Source organism: Crocuta crocuta, unplaced genomic scaffold (assembly GCF_008692635.1).
Source record: "Crocuta crocuta isolate KB4526 unplaced genomic scaffold, BGI_CrCroc_1.0 scaffold318, whole genome shotgun sequence".
NCBI lineage: Eukaryota > Metazoa > Chordata > Mammalia > Carnivora > Hyaenidae > Crocuta > Crocuta crocuta.
In genome coordinates, this window is record NW_027531425.1 from 3,869,735 (window position 1) to 3,883,455 (window position 13,721).

The following is a 13,721-nucleotide window of genomic DNA, read 5'->3' on the forward strand; positions in this document are numbered from 1 at the left end:
GTCCATCTCAAACCGAGGCAGCTGAGAGCTGGGCTGTGGCTCAGGCCCTCAAGCTGACCCTTCTGGTCTGGCCTGGGCTTTTGTGAAGCGGGGATACCTGCTTCCTCTCCCCCCTACCGCACTCCAAGTCCGCACCCACGTCTTCTTTGAGAAGGAATGACCTGTGCTGGACCATGAACTCCCAAGGCTCAAAGGGGCAAGGGCTTCCGGGACTAAGGCTTCGAGGTAAAAGCAGAGGAGTAGAAATCAGGGTGTGGACAGGGCCAACTTGAACAGGAACAACTTGGCGGTCCATGTGGCGCCGCATGGAGCCGGGGGTCAGCTGAGCTCTGTCCAGTAAGCAGGCAGAGGCTTGGTGTGTTGAAGACCCGGAGGAGAAACAGACGGGGAGCAAGAGAGCTTGGGAGCGAGGGGAACCAGGGAGGTCAGGAACGGTTGGGCCTCAGTCCCACCCCAGGGAGCAGGACCTTCAACCATGGCAGAAGTGCTGGCACACGGCCAGCCCTCCCCCAGAGGGGCACAGGCGAGAGCCACCCGACCCCTGGCGGTGGCTGCGGGCGCAGGAGGGCAGCGTGCAGCTGGGGTGTGCGTGGGTGGCAGCAAGGAGGGGCAGAGGGAGGAAGCTGGCTTCCTGAAGCCTCCTCAGCCTCAAAGACCGACCAACAGACAGACAGACAGCTGGTGAGAGGCAGCCTGGGGGACACAGCTGCTTCAGTAAGTACCTGAATGGGGGGAGGAGGGGCCCCTGTGGTCCTGGGGTGGTGTGAACCCTGGGGAGATGGGAGGGCATCTCCAAGGCGGGTGTGAGTGAGGTTGCATTGGGTGCTATAGGGCCTGGCTGGCGAATGGGTGCTGACCCAGCTGATATCCCCGAGGTGGGGGGTAGGGTAGGGGAGCCACGGGGTGGGGTAGGGGGCTACAAAGACAGCAGAGGCTAACGAACCCCTTTCTGCTTTGGGAGAACCTCTATCACCCACATCTGCACGGGGCCCCGCTCTTGTCCCCTCACCTCCGTCCCTCCGGGCTTTGCAACTCTAACACCGCCCCCGCTTCTCAGAAGCTGTGACCTGGCTCTGGAAGATAGGGACTGTCCCCCAGGAGGAGATGGCCCCACCACCTCCATGCCCCCTCTTGTGCCCCCAGCTGTCGCCTCACCATGCGCTGTCGCTCAAGGGCTTGGTGAGGCCATTTCCTGTGACGGTTACAGAGGCGGGAGATGGGGGGATGGGCAGAGGAGGAAGGAAACAACCCCCCCCCCCAACAGGCTCCCTCCCTGGATAGAGACCCCAGAAGCCAGAATGGACTCGGAAGCTGCCAGCGGTTAGGACAGGGTCTATAAGGGTCCCCAACTGGCTCCAAGGCTGCGAGAGGCCTTAAACCTCTCATGTCAGAGAAGGCCTGGACTAGAAGTGGTTTCTGTGAGCCTTCTCTCTCCCTTCTACACAGAACATATCATTTGTATTTCCTCCCTTGCCTTCTTTCACTTGAGCCCCAACTTAGAGCCCCTTGTACTCCCGCTTCGGGTGGCCTCTTTTCCCCTCTCTGGCTCCTTCCGCAGGCTTTCCTGCCCTCCCCCACAGTGTTTACCCCTTGTCTGGCCCCTACTCCAACCTCAGACTGCCCACCACCCTGGGCCCCCCCCCCCCGTAGAGATCCTGGCCTTCCCACAGTGAAAATGGCATTGCTACTGGGAGAACAGGAGACACCCCAGTAAAAACAGAGGTACCAGAAAGCAGGCAGCTGGCCGGGACTTGGGAGCCTGCTCCTGGATGGTCAGACAGGCCAGAGGTCAGCAGCTGAGGGGCTCTGTCTTTCAGGTGAACCTCATGGCTGAGTGAGCCTCCCCTGGGCCCAGCCCCCCACCCCAGCATGGTCCAGGACCACGGGGGGTGCTCCAGAGCACAGCGGCCAACCTGCTCCTTGGGGGCAGCCATGACCCAGCCTCCACCCACCAAAGCACCAGCCAAGAAGCATGTGCGGCTGCAGGAGAGGTGAGATCTTTCCTGAGAGTGGGGGGCCTGTCCAGCCCTGAGACTGTGCCCCGTTCCTTCCCTCTGCCCCTCCAGCTCTGACAGCTGGGTCCAGAGGGCCCTCAGCTGTTGCCTCCAATCTGGAAAGGAAACCAAACGTGTTCATTTGCATGTCCTTTACATGTCTGGGGCATAAAGTTTCATGTCAGCCTTGAACCTGCTTCCCAAGTTGGGCTGAGTAGCCAGTCATTCCCCTGCAGCAGGGCTGTCTTGGGTCTAGATGTCGGTCTGAGCTTTAGGGGCCATGAAGGAATGGGCAGGGGTGGGCAGTTGGAGAGGGCAGTTGGGTTCAAGGCTGCCCCAATCTGACTGACAAAAGAAGGCCGTGTAGCAGGAGCCTGAGCCCTTGAACCCACTGGGCCTGTCGGTCAAGGGGCAGACAAGGAGCAGTCTCCTGAGACGCATCCTAGAACAATACTAATGGCCAGAGCGGCAATGTTCTTGGGTGCTCACTAGGCACTGGTTGTCTGCCTGCAGGCGGGGCTCCAATGTGGCTTTGATGCTGGATGTGCGGTCCCTGGGGGCTGTGGAGCCCATCTGCTCAGTGAACACACCCCGGGAGGTCACCCTACACTTTCTGCGCACAGCTGGACACCCCCTCACCCGCTGGGCCCTGCAGCACCAGCCGCCCAGCCCCAAGCAGCTGGAAGAGGAATTCTTGGTAAGAACTCGGGGTCTCCTCCAAGTCCATGTGCCCTTATGAATCAGAGACAGCCAACTGGTGCCACCCTATCATGGGTACTGCAGGGACACCTCCTCTTTGGGACCTCAGGACAGAGAATCCTAGGGCCCAGGGAGAAAACCGCCCCGTGCCCCGTCTTCTGCCCTTCACCCCTTCCAGACCTACTGAAGGCAGGAGAGAAGAGCAATGGCCCAGCTTTACTAGATAAGGGGGGGAGGGGGAAAAAGGGGACTGGAAAGTATATCAGCTATTCACTCATTTCCTCCCTCTGCCAGAAGATCCCCTCAAACTTTGTCAGTCCTGAAGACCTGGATATTCCTGGCCACGCCTCCAAAGACCGATATAAGACCATCTTGCCAAGTAAGGACTGCGGTGGGCAGCGAGGGAGGTGATGCTGGCCCTGGGGCTGGACAGGTCCAGAAGCCTCAGCCCAAGGAAGAGCTCCCTCACCCGGAGCGCTCTCTTTCAGCAGAGAAATACCAATACCATGCCCTGGCTGGGCAAGGGGCAGCCAGAATCACAACCACAGTAAGGATACAGCAACTCATATTTGCAGATGTTTACCGTGCGCCAGGCAGTGCTGGGAGTCGCGGATATTAACCCATTTCTCAAAATCCATGGAGTGGTGTGTTATTACTCCCATTTTTGAGGCCATGGAGTCACAGAGAAGTTGCCTCGGGGGCATCACTTGCCCGAGGTCACAGCTTCTCTTTCCTCTTCCTCTGTTGTGGGAAATGCCCAGCCGAGGTCTGTAGTGTCAAAGGCACCATCAGGATGGCTCCCAGAGAGAGGGTTTTGAGCAAGTCAGGTGTGGGGGATCTGTAAGAGAGAGGGGACAAGTTTGTGGATGGGAGTCCTGGGGCTGTAAGGGGTTGACCCTACAAGCTCGAAGGGCCCAGGGATCAGCACCTCCTACTTTGCAGAGGCAAGCCTGAGACCCTTAGAGAGTTTCTATCTTCCCCGCTCAGAGAAGCCTGGCTTGGCCAACCCGCCCCAGCATCTCCAGTCTGGAGGCCTTGGCTCACCACTCCCGGCTCCTGCGGTGAGACAGCCATGTGCCCGCAGGGGCGGGTCAGCACTCATCCAATAAGGCGGAGGGAGCAGCCCTTGTTCTCAGTCTAAGTCTAACCAGCTTCCCCCACACCCCCACCCACCTTCACCCTCCCACCAGGGGCCAGGAGAAAGGGGAGAGTTCCCTCTGCTTGCAATTCCCCTCTGTCCAGAACCGGGCCAGCCCTGGGAGAGCTAGTCTCCTTTCCTTACAAGCTAACTTCTTCATCCTGGCTTGGATTGGATTTGGAGAAAGCCCTCCCGCTTCAAGGGAGAGTCTGACACGCCCAGTGGCAGAATGAAACCCGAGTTTTGGTCCCACTTCACCACTGCGGGATTTTAGGCAAGTCACTCATCCAAATCTCATATTCACCATCAGAAAAAAACTTCCTGGGGCGCCTGTGGGGCTCAGCCAGTTGAGCGTCTGACTCTTGATTTCGGCTCCAGTCATGATTCCCAGGGTGGTGGGATCGAGCCTCCGGATGGGCTCAGCACTGAGCATGGAATCTGCTTAAGATTCTCTCTCTCTTTCTCTCTCTCTCTCTCTCTCTCCTGCCCTTCTCCCCAACTCACGCTTTCTCTCTCTAAAATAAATTTAAAAAGAAAGAAAGGAAAAGACTCTTCTTCCATGACATCCCTTTTTCCTCCCTTGCCTTCTTGGCAGGATCATGCTCCGTCCTCTTACTGACTTCAAGGCTAGAATATTCCAATATCTGCCCATTAGGTTTCTGCTGCTTCAACTCCTTCCTCAGCCGTCCTAAACCCAGTGAAACTTCCCCAGTTATTCCTTTGAACACGTCACTCTACTGCTCAGAACCATTCTGTGTGGCTCTTTACTGTCTGCATATAAAGTAATTTGGGGGGTCCCTGGCCACCTGCTACACACAAAGTACTGTGATTTGCATGGGAACTCACCTCTGCCTGACCCTGTCGGAGTACGCCTTAGTTGGCCCCTTTTGACCTCTGACCTCTGCTGACTTTTACTTCCTAGATCCCCAGAGCCGCGTCTGTCTAGGCCGGGCACAGAGCCAAGAAGATGGAGACTACATCAACGCCAACTATATCCGAGTGAGTGGCCTAGCCAGGTCTGGGTTGGGGGTGCGCTGTGTTTGAAGGCATCCCCAGAGAATATCGTCCAACTGGGGTTCCAAACCACTACTGCCATGGCCCCACCAAGCTGGGACAGACACCAAAGAGGCCCCAAGACACCAACCGAGAAAACAGCAGATGTTGGGCTGAAAAGAAGAAACCACCAAATCTCCTTAACGCGCACGTTATCACGTCATCCCAGCCAACCCTCTACACACGGAGGAAGTTGCCTTGTTGAACCCGCTCCCTCGTAGTCCCAGGGCTCCTCGCACTTAGGTCTGCATGGAAGGTGCTAGCACAAATAGCTCTCAGCTGCCTCCCTTTTCTGTCTCTCTAGCCTTAACTGCTCCCAAAACAGCCCCTCCCTTGTGGAAATGGTTTAACATCAAACTATAGGAACCAGGGAGGCAAGGTGGGCCTCTCTACCCCAGCTTCCCACCTCTACTGGCCCCGAGTAGCTATTAAAAAAATAGCGCCCTCTAGTGGCTCAAAGTGGCTAGGACAGAGATCAGATTTGGCCAAGAGATTGAAAGCTGTTAACTGGGGACTCTGCAAATCTCCCATTCGCAAACAGAAACTTAGTGACCTGGATTTCATTATCTTGAGAGGCTGAGATTCTGAAGGGGAGAGAAAAGGGCTAGCAAGAGTGAGCCACGTCTTGCTACTAAATGTATAAAAGAAATAGTAAAAGTGAAACATTCACTCAACCAAGGTTGGACACCGTTTTTGTTTTAATTTTGTGCTAGTAGAATGCAATAGGAGAGGAAGGGAACAAACATCTACAAAGGACCTGATAGTGCTAGACCCTCAATATGATTTGTTGAATGCAATCTGTGCTACATTCCTGCAAGATAGCTGTTATTGCCTAACTTACAGATGAGAAAGCGGAGACTTACAGAAGCTAGGTAACCTGCTTGTGGTGCCATAGCTAGTAAGCAGCAGAACGGGGATTTGAACCCGCGTGTTCCTCCCTCCAGAACCTGTGTCCTTTCCACCGCGAGGTTTCCAGCATGCACATGTATGTCTGTGTGTGCACATTCAGTGGCTTCAGCCTGACTCCAGGGCCCCCAGATTCCAGGAGTTCCCTGGGGGTCTCCTCTCACTGCTCCCCCCTTCCTTTTGTGCATCCACCTCCCCAGGGCTATGACGGGCAGGAGAAGGTCTACATTGCGACCCAGGGCCCCATGCCCAACACTGTATCGGACTTCTGGGAGATGGTGTGGCAGGAAGAAGTGTCACTCATTGTCATGCTCACTCAGCTCCGAGAGGGCAAGGAGGTAGGAGGTGGAGTCACAGTCCTTAGTGAACCCAGAAAGGGCTACCTCTCACCCCATACCACATGCCCCTACTCAGGGCAGCTTGGGACTAGGGGCTCCCCTGGAATCTGACAGTACCTATAGCCAAGCCCAGCTTGAACTTCTCAGAAAAGTTCCTGAGCTATACACCATCGAGCCTATCCACAGCCAGAATGGGGAATTGGGTAAGCACTTCACCTTCAGGAGAGCCCAGCACCTCACCTGCTGACTCAGGGCAGTGCGGAGCCCCTCCGATGGGGGAGAGAAATGGGGAGGGGACCCCACTCCCCTCTCTGCTGTCCTGGCCCCTGCTCCAGCTGATAGACACTTCCCCCTTCTGACTCTCAGCTCCCTCCCTCCTAGAAATGTGTCCACTACTGGCCCACAGAAGAGGAAACCTATGGACCCTTCCGGATCCGCATCCAAGACACAAAAGAGTGTCCAGAATACACTGTGCGGTGGCTCACCATCCAGGTACAGGGAAGTCTGGCTGTCTCCAGCCTCGCTGGAAGTCAGGCCTGACCTTTACTGGGATCCAAGGGTTTATTCATCCTTGAACACCCATCTAGGAGAAGAACTGAAGCAAGAAGAAAGAGAACATGGGCACTTCCCTAGTCTAATAAGACAGGGCCAACAAGCCAAGCAGAAACCACCAGGAAGGCCCATCCATCCATCAATAGCTCAGGAGAGGAGAGGTGGGGTCCCAGAGTCATGCTGACCACAGGAAATCCAGAGAGATGTATAATAACACACGTGAAGTGCTTTAAAATGCCTCCTATTATCATATAGCATTTTATACTTTTCAAAGCATTTCTCTCCTAACTCCTTATCCTCCAAGCATCCTGAGAAGGAAACAAATAAGATATCACTGTCTCCTTTTTCTAAGTAAATGAAGTTAAGGGACTTGCCCAAAATCATACGCTCATTAGAAGCAGAGCCAGGACTTAAACTTGGGTCTTCCCCCTCTCCCATTTCAGTGCTTCCCCCTTCTCCAGCATTTCAAAGGCGGGAATGGTGGAGTATAATGAGCCAGAGAAGGGCTGGCCTTGCCTGCTCGGGGCCCATGACTGCCCCAGGGAAGAATTCTAGCCCTTGCCCTCCTCTGGTACCAGAAAAGAAGGCTGCCAGCGCCCCCTACCCTGACCTTGGTTCTCATGCCTTGTTCCTATGCCAGCACCAGGAGGAGTGCCGGGTAGTGAAGCATGTCCTCTTCTCGGCCTGGCCTGACCACCAGACCCCAGAATCGGCTGGACCCCTGCTGCGCCTGGTGGCCGAGGTGGAGGAAAGCCCCGAGACAGCTGCCAACACTGGGCCCATCGTGGTCCACTGCAGGTATGTGGCCTCGCCCTCCCCAGCAGCCTATGAGCAGGGGTTCCTTTCCTGCCATTGGGTCTCTCCTTGGAAGGGGTCTAAGAAGGACAGCACTGGAAAGGCCCAATTCTTACGTGGATGGGAATCTCTAGGTTATTCAGCAAGTGCTCTGTTCTTATTCTCTCCTTCATGCAGAATCCGGCCATCTGGGCTGGACATTCAGGTACAAGCCAGAGAGGGGACAGAATATCAGAATACGTCCCAGTCTTCTGGAGAAGGAAATAAACAGGGTCCCCGGTGTTGAGAAACTCATTTATTTTTTAATTAAAAAAATTTTTTAATGTTTTATTTTTGAGAGAGAGGAAAATACAGAGCGTGAGCAGGGGAGATACAGACAGCGGGAGACACAGAATCCGAAACAGGCTCCAGGCTCTGAGCTGTCAGCACAGAGCCTGACGCGGGGCTTGAACTCACAAACTGTAAGATCATGACTTGAGCTGAGGTCGGACACTTAACCGACTGAGCCACCCATGTGCTTGAGAAACTCATTTATTCAATGACTATTTATTGAAAACCAGTTACTGTCAGGCACAGTGTTGGATGCTAAGGAGACAGCTTGGATTCTCCCCTGACTGGGAGAGAATTTATAGTCTGGTGGGAAAGAGAGCAGATCAAATGATTAAGCATGGCACAGTGCGAGGTGTGTGGGAGCACAGAACGGAGTTGCCCATCCCAAACTTAGGCCAGAGAAGGCTTTCTAGGAGAAAGGACATCTAAACTAAGCTAAAATCTGAAAGGCGAATTCAAATGAAGAATGGAAAGAGGAAGCATTCCAGGCAGATGAACAGCATGTGCAAAAGCTCTGAGATGAATTTTCTTTTGAGAGAGAGAGGGAAAGAGAGAGAGAGCACAAACAGGGGAGAGGAGCAGAGGGAGGGAAGCTTCACGCTCAGCAAGCAGCCCTACATAAGGCTCGATCCCATGCCGTTGGATCATGACCAGAGCTGAAATCAAGAGTTTGATGCTCAACCGACTAAGACACCCAGGCACCCCCTGAGATGAAGTTTTTAAATGGACATATTGCTGGGAGCAGAGTTAGAAGATGGGAGCTCAGAGGTCATGTGGGGGAAAGGAAGAGCGATGAGAGAGAAGTCTGGAAGGCCAGATCACAAGTCGCCTCATAGGACTGACTAAGAAACTTGGACTTGCCATTTAAAAGGAATGCTTTGAAACATTCAAAAAAAATTTTTTTTTTAATAATGGGGCTCCTGGTAGCTAAGTCGGTTGGGTGTTCATCTTTGGCTCAGGTCATGAACTCACAGTTCATGGGTTCCAGCCCTGCCTCGGGCTCTGCGCTGACAGCTCAGAGCCTAGAACCTGCTTAGAATTCTGTGTCCCCCTCTCTCTCTGTCCTTTTCCCACTCATGCTCTGTCTCTCTCTCTTAACAATAAACATTTTAAAAAATTTTAAAGGAATGCTTTGGCTACAGAGTAAGAATCGGATTGAGGTGGGGAGGGGAGTAACACGAGAGACAAGCTTACAATAAGGTAACCTTTTGGGAGTGCATACCCTGAATAGAACATACTGGCACAAGTATAGACAGAGGGGGCCCATGAGCCTCTTCCCCACAGGGGGGCACCTGGACATGGTGCCTGGGAGGTCATGAGTGGCTTCTATCAGGGCTTCAGATAAGAAGTCTTCCCAGGGGCGCCTGGGTGGCTTAGTCGGTTAAGCGTCCGGCTTTCGCTTAGGTCATGATCTCGCGGTTCGTGGGTTCGAGCCCCGCATCGGGCTCTGTGCTGACTGCCAGCTCAGAGCCTGGAGCCTGTTTCAGAGTCTGTGACTCCCTCTCTCTCTGACCCTCCCCTGCTCACGCTGTCTCTCTCTCTCTCCTAGAAATAAATAAAAAACATTAAAAAAAAAAAAAAAAGAAGTCTTCCCAAAGACTGGGAATCTTAAAAAGGTTTTGAAATAAAGGGCAAGACGCAGCAGAGTAGAGGGGACAGCTGTGGGAGGGACCCAAGGTGGGAAAGGGGGTTGAGTGTCAGCAGCTGTGGAGATGGTGTTCTGGTCGGATAAGGAGGACTCAAGGGCTCAGCAAGCCCAGCGGGAGCACGCAGAGTTATAAACCATGCCTGTTGCTAAGCAGAAAAGAGCTCATCACAATGTCCACCGGGGCCGGAGGGTGACCTGGGATAGGTCTGTGGTGAGGCTGGAAGAAGTGTCAACTGCCCCAGTGCCAACTCTCAGTTGTGAAGGTATTGCTACCTTCCTCCATCTTCGTGTCCCCAGCCCCAAAATAGAGTGTCCTACGTCCTTATGGCTTTCTCTGTAGTTTGAGGCCTGGCCCTCCTAGTTTCCACTCACCTGGCCCCATGTCCTCTGTGACCTCCCTCTCCCCTCCCTGGCTGCACCCAGTGCAGGGATTGGCCGGACTGGCTGCTTCATCGCCACCCGAATTGGCTGTCAACAGCTGAAGGCCCGAGGGGAAGTGGACATTCTTGGTATCGTGTGCCAACTTCGGCTGGACAGGTGGGTCTATGGATGTAAATAGGACCAAAGACATGAAGGAGTGGCATCAGTGCTTCCTGGGCACCAGGGCACTTAGAGGCACATCGCCATCAAGCACTTCCTTCCAGAAAGGCAAAGGGCCCATTGCTTAAAGAGCGGTTTCTGGTGCAACTAACACCCAGGAAAGCATCTCTAAAATTTTAGCTTGGGGGCCTAGAATTAAATATGCCAATCTGTGGAGATCTGAGCCTTATATCTTTTTCAGTTTTGTTTTTGTTTTTCCAAATCCCCTGCTCAGGGAAAGGCGGAGGGTTGGGGTATGGTTGGTTCTAGGTACTAGGCCGGCACAGATAATGTACAGAAGCCCTCTGGATCTGGAGACAGAGAACCGGGGTGCAAATTCTGACTTGCATCTCACTGAGCCATCACTGTATTCCTCCGGGCCCCCATTTCTTTATCGAGAGAAATGATGGCTCCTTCGTCGGAGAGCTGCTTTAAGGAATGAGTTAATGCATTGTGAACATGTTTTCCAAACAGGAGAACTTACTGTATAAATTTATAGAATTATTATTTTTACTTTTAAGACAGGGAAGAGGAAACCTGGAGGCTCAGGAATATTCTTGGCCTGGCCTGAGGAATCCGGGGATTGGTGCTGCCCCAGGAGCAGATGGGTCAGAGAGGGACAAGTCCCAGTGTGGGCTGTCTCCTCCTCGGCACAGCCAGCAATGGGGCTCAGGCCTGAGCAAGGGGCAGAGGGGCTTTCCTCTTGGGGAAGGTCTGAGGGGCAGCAGAAAGGAGTAGAAAACCCGAAGGATGAACATATGTAAAGGGGTTGACAGGTTCTTTGGGAGACTCTCCCTACAGAACTAGGGAGATGCTCGACTTGCCCTCCTTTGCTCATGGTGGCTGCGTATTCTCCTTGCAGGGGTGGAATGATCCAGACCACGGAGCAATACCAGTTTCTGCACCACACCCTGGCCCTGTATGCAGCCCAGCTGCCGGAGGAGCCCTGCCCCTGACCCCTGGCACCCTCCACCAGCCCAGACGCCAAATTCCCCCACGCCTGGGCAGGTGGTTCTGGGGAAAGTGGGTCTTGTGATCTGAGGGGTCCCCTGGGTGGGCATGGGGAAGGGTTGCCCCCTCAGCAGGCACCTGCAGTCACAGGAAGTTGCATCAGCAAGAACGGGGACCAGACTCCAGGTCTTTACAGCTGGCCACTCTTCCGCTTCCTCTAGTAGCCCCAAATGGACACTTGGGGGGACCTTCCGTGTCTCTCTGAACTTCAAGCTGGGAACTGGCATTTATGAGAGAGTTGAGAAAGGACCAGTGTTCCGGTTTTGTCTTAAAGGGCTCTGTGAGCTTCATCTCTCCGTCTATGACATGGACATTAAGTGCTTTGCTGCCACAGGAAAAAGTAATCAGAGAAGCTCCTAGAAGCCGCTCTAGCTGTATCCCCTTCCTGGGGCTGCCAAGAGAGTGATCCCAAGATCATCTTCCGCCTGGGCCCTACCCAAGAACCAGCCAGATGCAGGAGCCAGGAAAAGTCTGGTCATGACTGTGGCCAAGTTCTCAACATCCCAGCAGTGACTTTCTGCTTCCTTACCCCACATCTGTGATGGCTGGACACCCGCCAAAGAGAATAAGGACACCTATGTCCTGGGACCGGGCTACAGAGGTGACCAGGCCAGGCATTGAAACCTTTGGAGGAGGAAAAGTGTGGTGACCCCTCAGAGGCCCAGAGGGCTGCCCCTGCCTCTATCATTGCCAGCTACTCCCTAGGGAGGCCCAGCATTTTCTGTCTTCCCTTCATGACCTCAGAAGATACCCTGAGTACCAGGAGGTGCAAAAGAATGAAGGGCAAGGAAGAAACAAGGAGCTTGGCCTGATCTTAGAAAACCAGCCCCCTGTCCTCCACCATCCACCCCCTGCATTTGCAGAGGACAGCTGGAGAGCCTGGCTGTTTCCATGAACCATCTGGGAAAAGCACCGCACGCAGACCTGGGGCATCAGGCTGGGACCGCAGAGTTGGGACCTTCATAAACTCTTCCAGAGAGCTAACCTCTTTCATCACCTCAGGACCCATACAATTTCCAGGGCACCCAAGATCTGTCTCAGGGCTCACCTACACTCCCCAGGAAGGTATCCAGAGACTTTGTCCTTGAATCCAACATGGGCTGCCTGTGGGGATGAAGAAAGACACCATCTCTCTGGGCACCCAGCCCCTGGGGTCTGCCTTGGCTGATGCGAGCTTTCTGTGGAAACCCCCCAACGAGCCGGACCCTGGAGAGCAGCTGGGCCTCCTTATTCACGACATCTCTTCTGAAGCACATGGCAACGTTGAAATTGAGGTTAATTTTCTTAACACTTCTGCTTGGTCTCACAATGGAATTCCTCCTTCCTTACCGCCCCGGGAACGGGCTCACCTGCACCCACACCTCTCCTAAGTCCTTTGGGAGGCACTCACAGCCTGTGCCCGTAAAGGAGGGGACAGAGCTCTCAAGTGCCTGATCCCGCCCTGGGCGTAGACTCAACCAGGAGGGAAGCAAGTGGGTGGCCATCGACCCACAGCCTCCCTGCCCTGGCACTGTGGCCCCAACCCCTTTCTAGAACTTAGAGTGTACAGTTTTGGAAGAGGAACCAAGCGGGAGAATAAAGACTTCTTGGATGACTGATTCATTCCTTCTTTTTCTCAGGCCTCTGGAACCTCTTTATAGCAATAGATTAAGACTCTGTAGACCAGGAGTAGGCTGCAGATACTTCTCCCAGGATATGCACTTTTCTAGCAACTTCTTGAGACACATCAAACAAAGTGACACTGTAGTCAGTTTGGGAAATAGGGCAGAGGTGCACCTTAAGAGCTGGACAGGGACCTGTGAAGGGCAGAAGCTAGAAAGATGATACTCTGTGATCCATTCACTTCAGCAAGTATTTCTGATCATTTGGTCATCTTGGGTATGTTTGACAGATGTGCTTTAAGTTGACAGTTTCTGCACCTTGAAATAGAACAGGAGACTACATGGGTGTGTGTCTGAAAACCCAATACTAAGGGGCATTCATCCTAGGTGGGCAGCTGCCCTGAAGCCTGGAAAGACTGGGGAATAGCCAGCCCCAAGGCTGAGCAGCGCTGGGGCTAGGGAGGCATGCCGGCCCGCCCTCCACCTCCCACCGCCAATCCTCCTTCCCCAAGAAAACTTTGGCTTTTACCAAAACAGGCCAACTTTTTCNCCCACCCCTGCAGGATTTTTTCTATGAATTATGGTGATACTCGTGAAAATCGGCATCAGCCTCAAACAGCTGTTTCACTCTTGGACCAGAGGCTTCCTAAACACGCAGTTCAGGTAAACTGTGGTTAACAAAACAAGATGGAGTAGTAAAACAGCCAAACACGGTTGCTTGCTGTTACTCTCTGCTGGTTAGGTTCTGAAAGCCTAAGACTCGTTCCCCAGAGGTGTTCAGAGGCAAGGATTCAGGGAACAAAAAGCCTCCATTTCTCTCCCTTTCATAGAGCGCTCATCTCCGGGCCCTGGGAAGTGGGTGAAGCATCCTTCTCCACCCTGATTAACGGGGACGCCACGCACCTCGGGCCCACCACCCTTTAAGAAGGAAAGGGGTGCCAGCCAGGGAGCCACAGCCCGGGAAGGGGAAGTCATAAAAGGAGCACTCTTTTCCCAGTGCCCTCGGACGGCAGCAGGCGCAGGCCGTATCCCGGAGGCTCGCGGGCTCCCCACGCACCCCACCCGCGGGCCCCGCGT

General features: G+C 53.9%; 1 protein-coding gene across 3 annotated transcripts; it reads left to right on the forward strand.

Annotated features, from left to right (window-relative positions):
- The first annotated feature begins 624 nt into the window (after positions 1 to 624).
- Positions 625 to 12,641, forward strand: PTPN7 (protein tyrosine phosphatase non-receptor type 7). Of its 3 annotated transcripts, none has more exons than XM_077772072.1 (10): positions 625 to 714; positions 1,818 to 1,991; positions 2,508 to 2,691; positions 2,988 to 3,072; positions 4,754 to 4,830; positions 5,991 to 6,128; positions 6,510 to 6,620; positions 7,321 to 7,478; positions 9,877 to 9,990; positions 10,895 to 12,641. In XM_077772072.1, exons 2-10 carry the CDS (start codon positions 1,870 to 1,872, stop codon positions 10,986 to 10,988), a joined length of 1,083 nt encoding a protein of 360 aa, XP_077628198.1. In that variant the 5' UTR covers positions 625 to 714; positions 1,818 to 1,869; the 3' UTR covers positions 10,989 to 12,641. The 3 variants fall into 3 exon arrangements, with proteins under 3 accessions (XP_077628198.1, XP_077628199.1, XP_077628200.1); XM_077772073.1 differs by having other exon boundaries at positions 2,991 to 3,072; XM_077772074.1 differs by lacking the exon at positions 5,991 to 6,128.
- Positions 12,642 to 13,721: the final 1,080 nt, after the last annotated feature.

Excerpts from the sequence above, each read along its gene's own strand:
- PTPN7 (XM_077772072.1), top strand. The coding sequence starts at position 1,870 with ATGGTCCAGGACCACGGGGGGTGCTCCAGAGCACAGCGGCCAACCTGC. Across the intron at positions 3,073-4,753 it reads ATATAAGACCATCTTGCCAA|ATCCCCAGAGCCGCGTCTGT; the intron begins GTAAGGACTGCG and ends TTTACTTCCTAG. Across the intron at positions 7,479-9,876 it reads CCCATCGTGGTCCACTGCAG|TGCAGGGATTGGCCGGACTG; the intron begins GTATGTGGCCTC and ends GGCTGCACCCAG.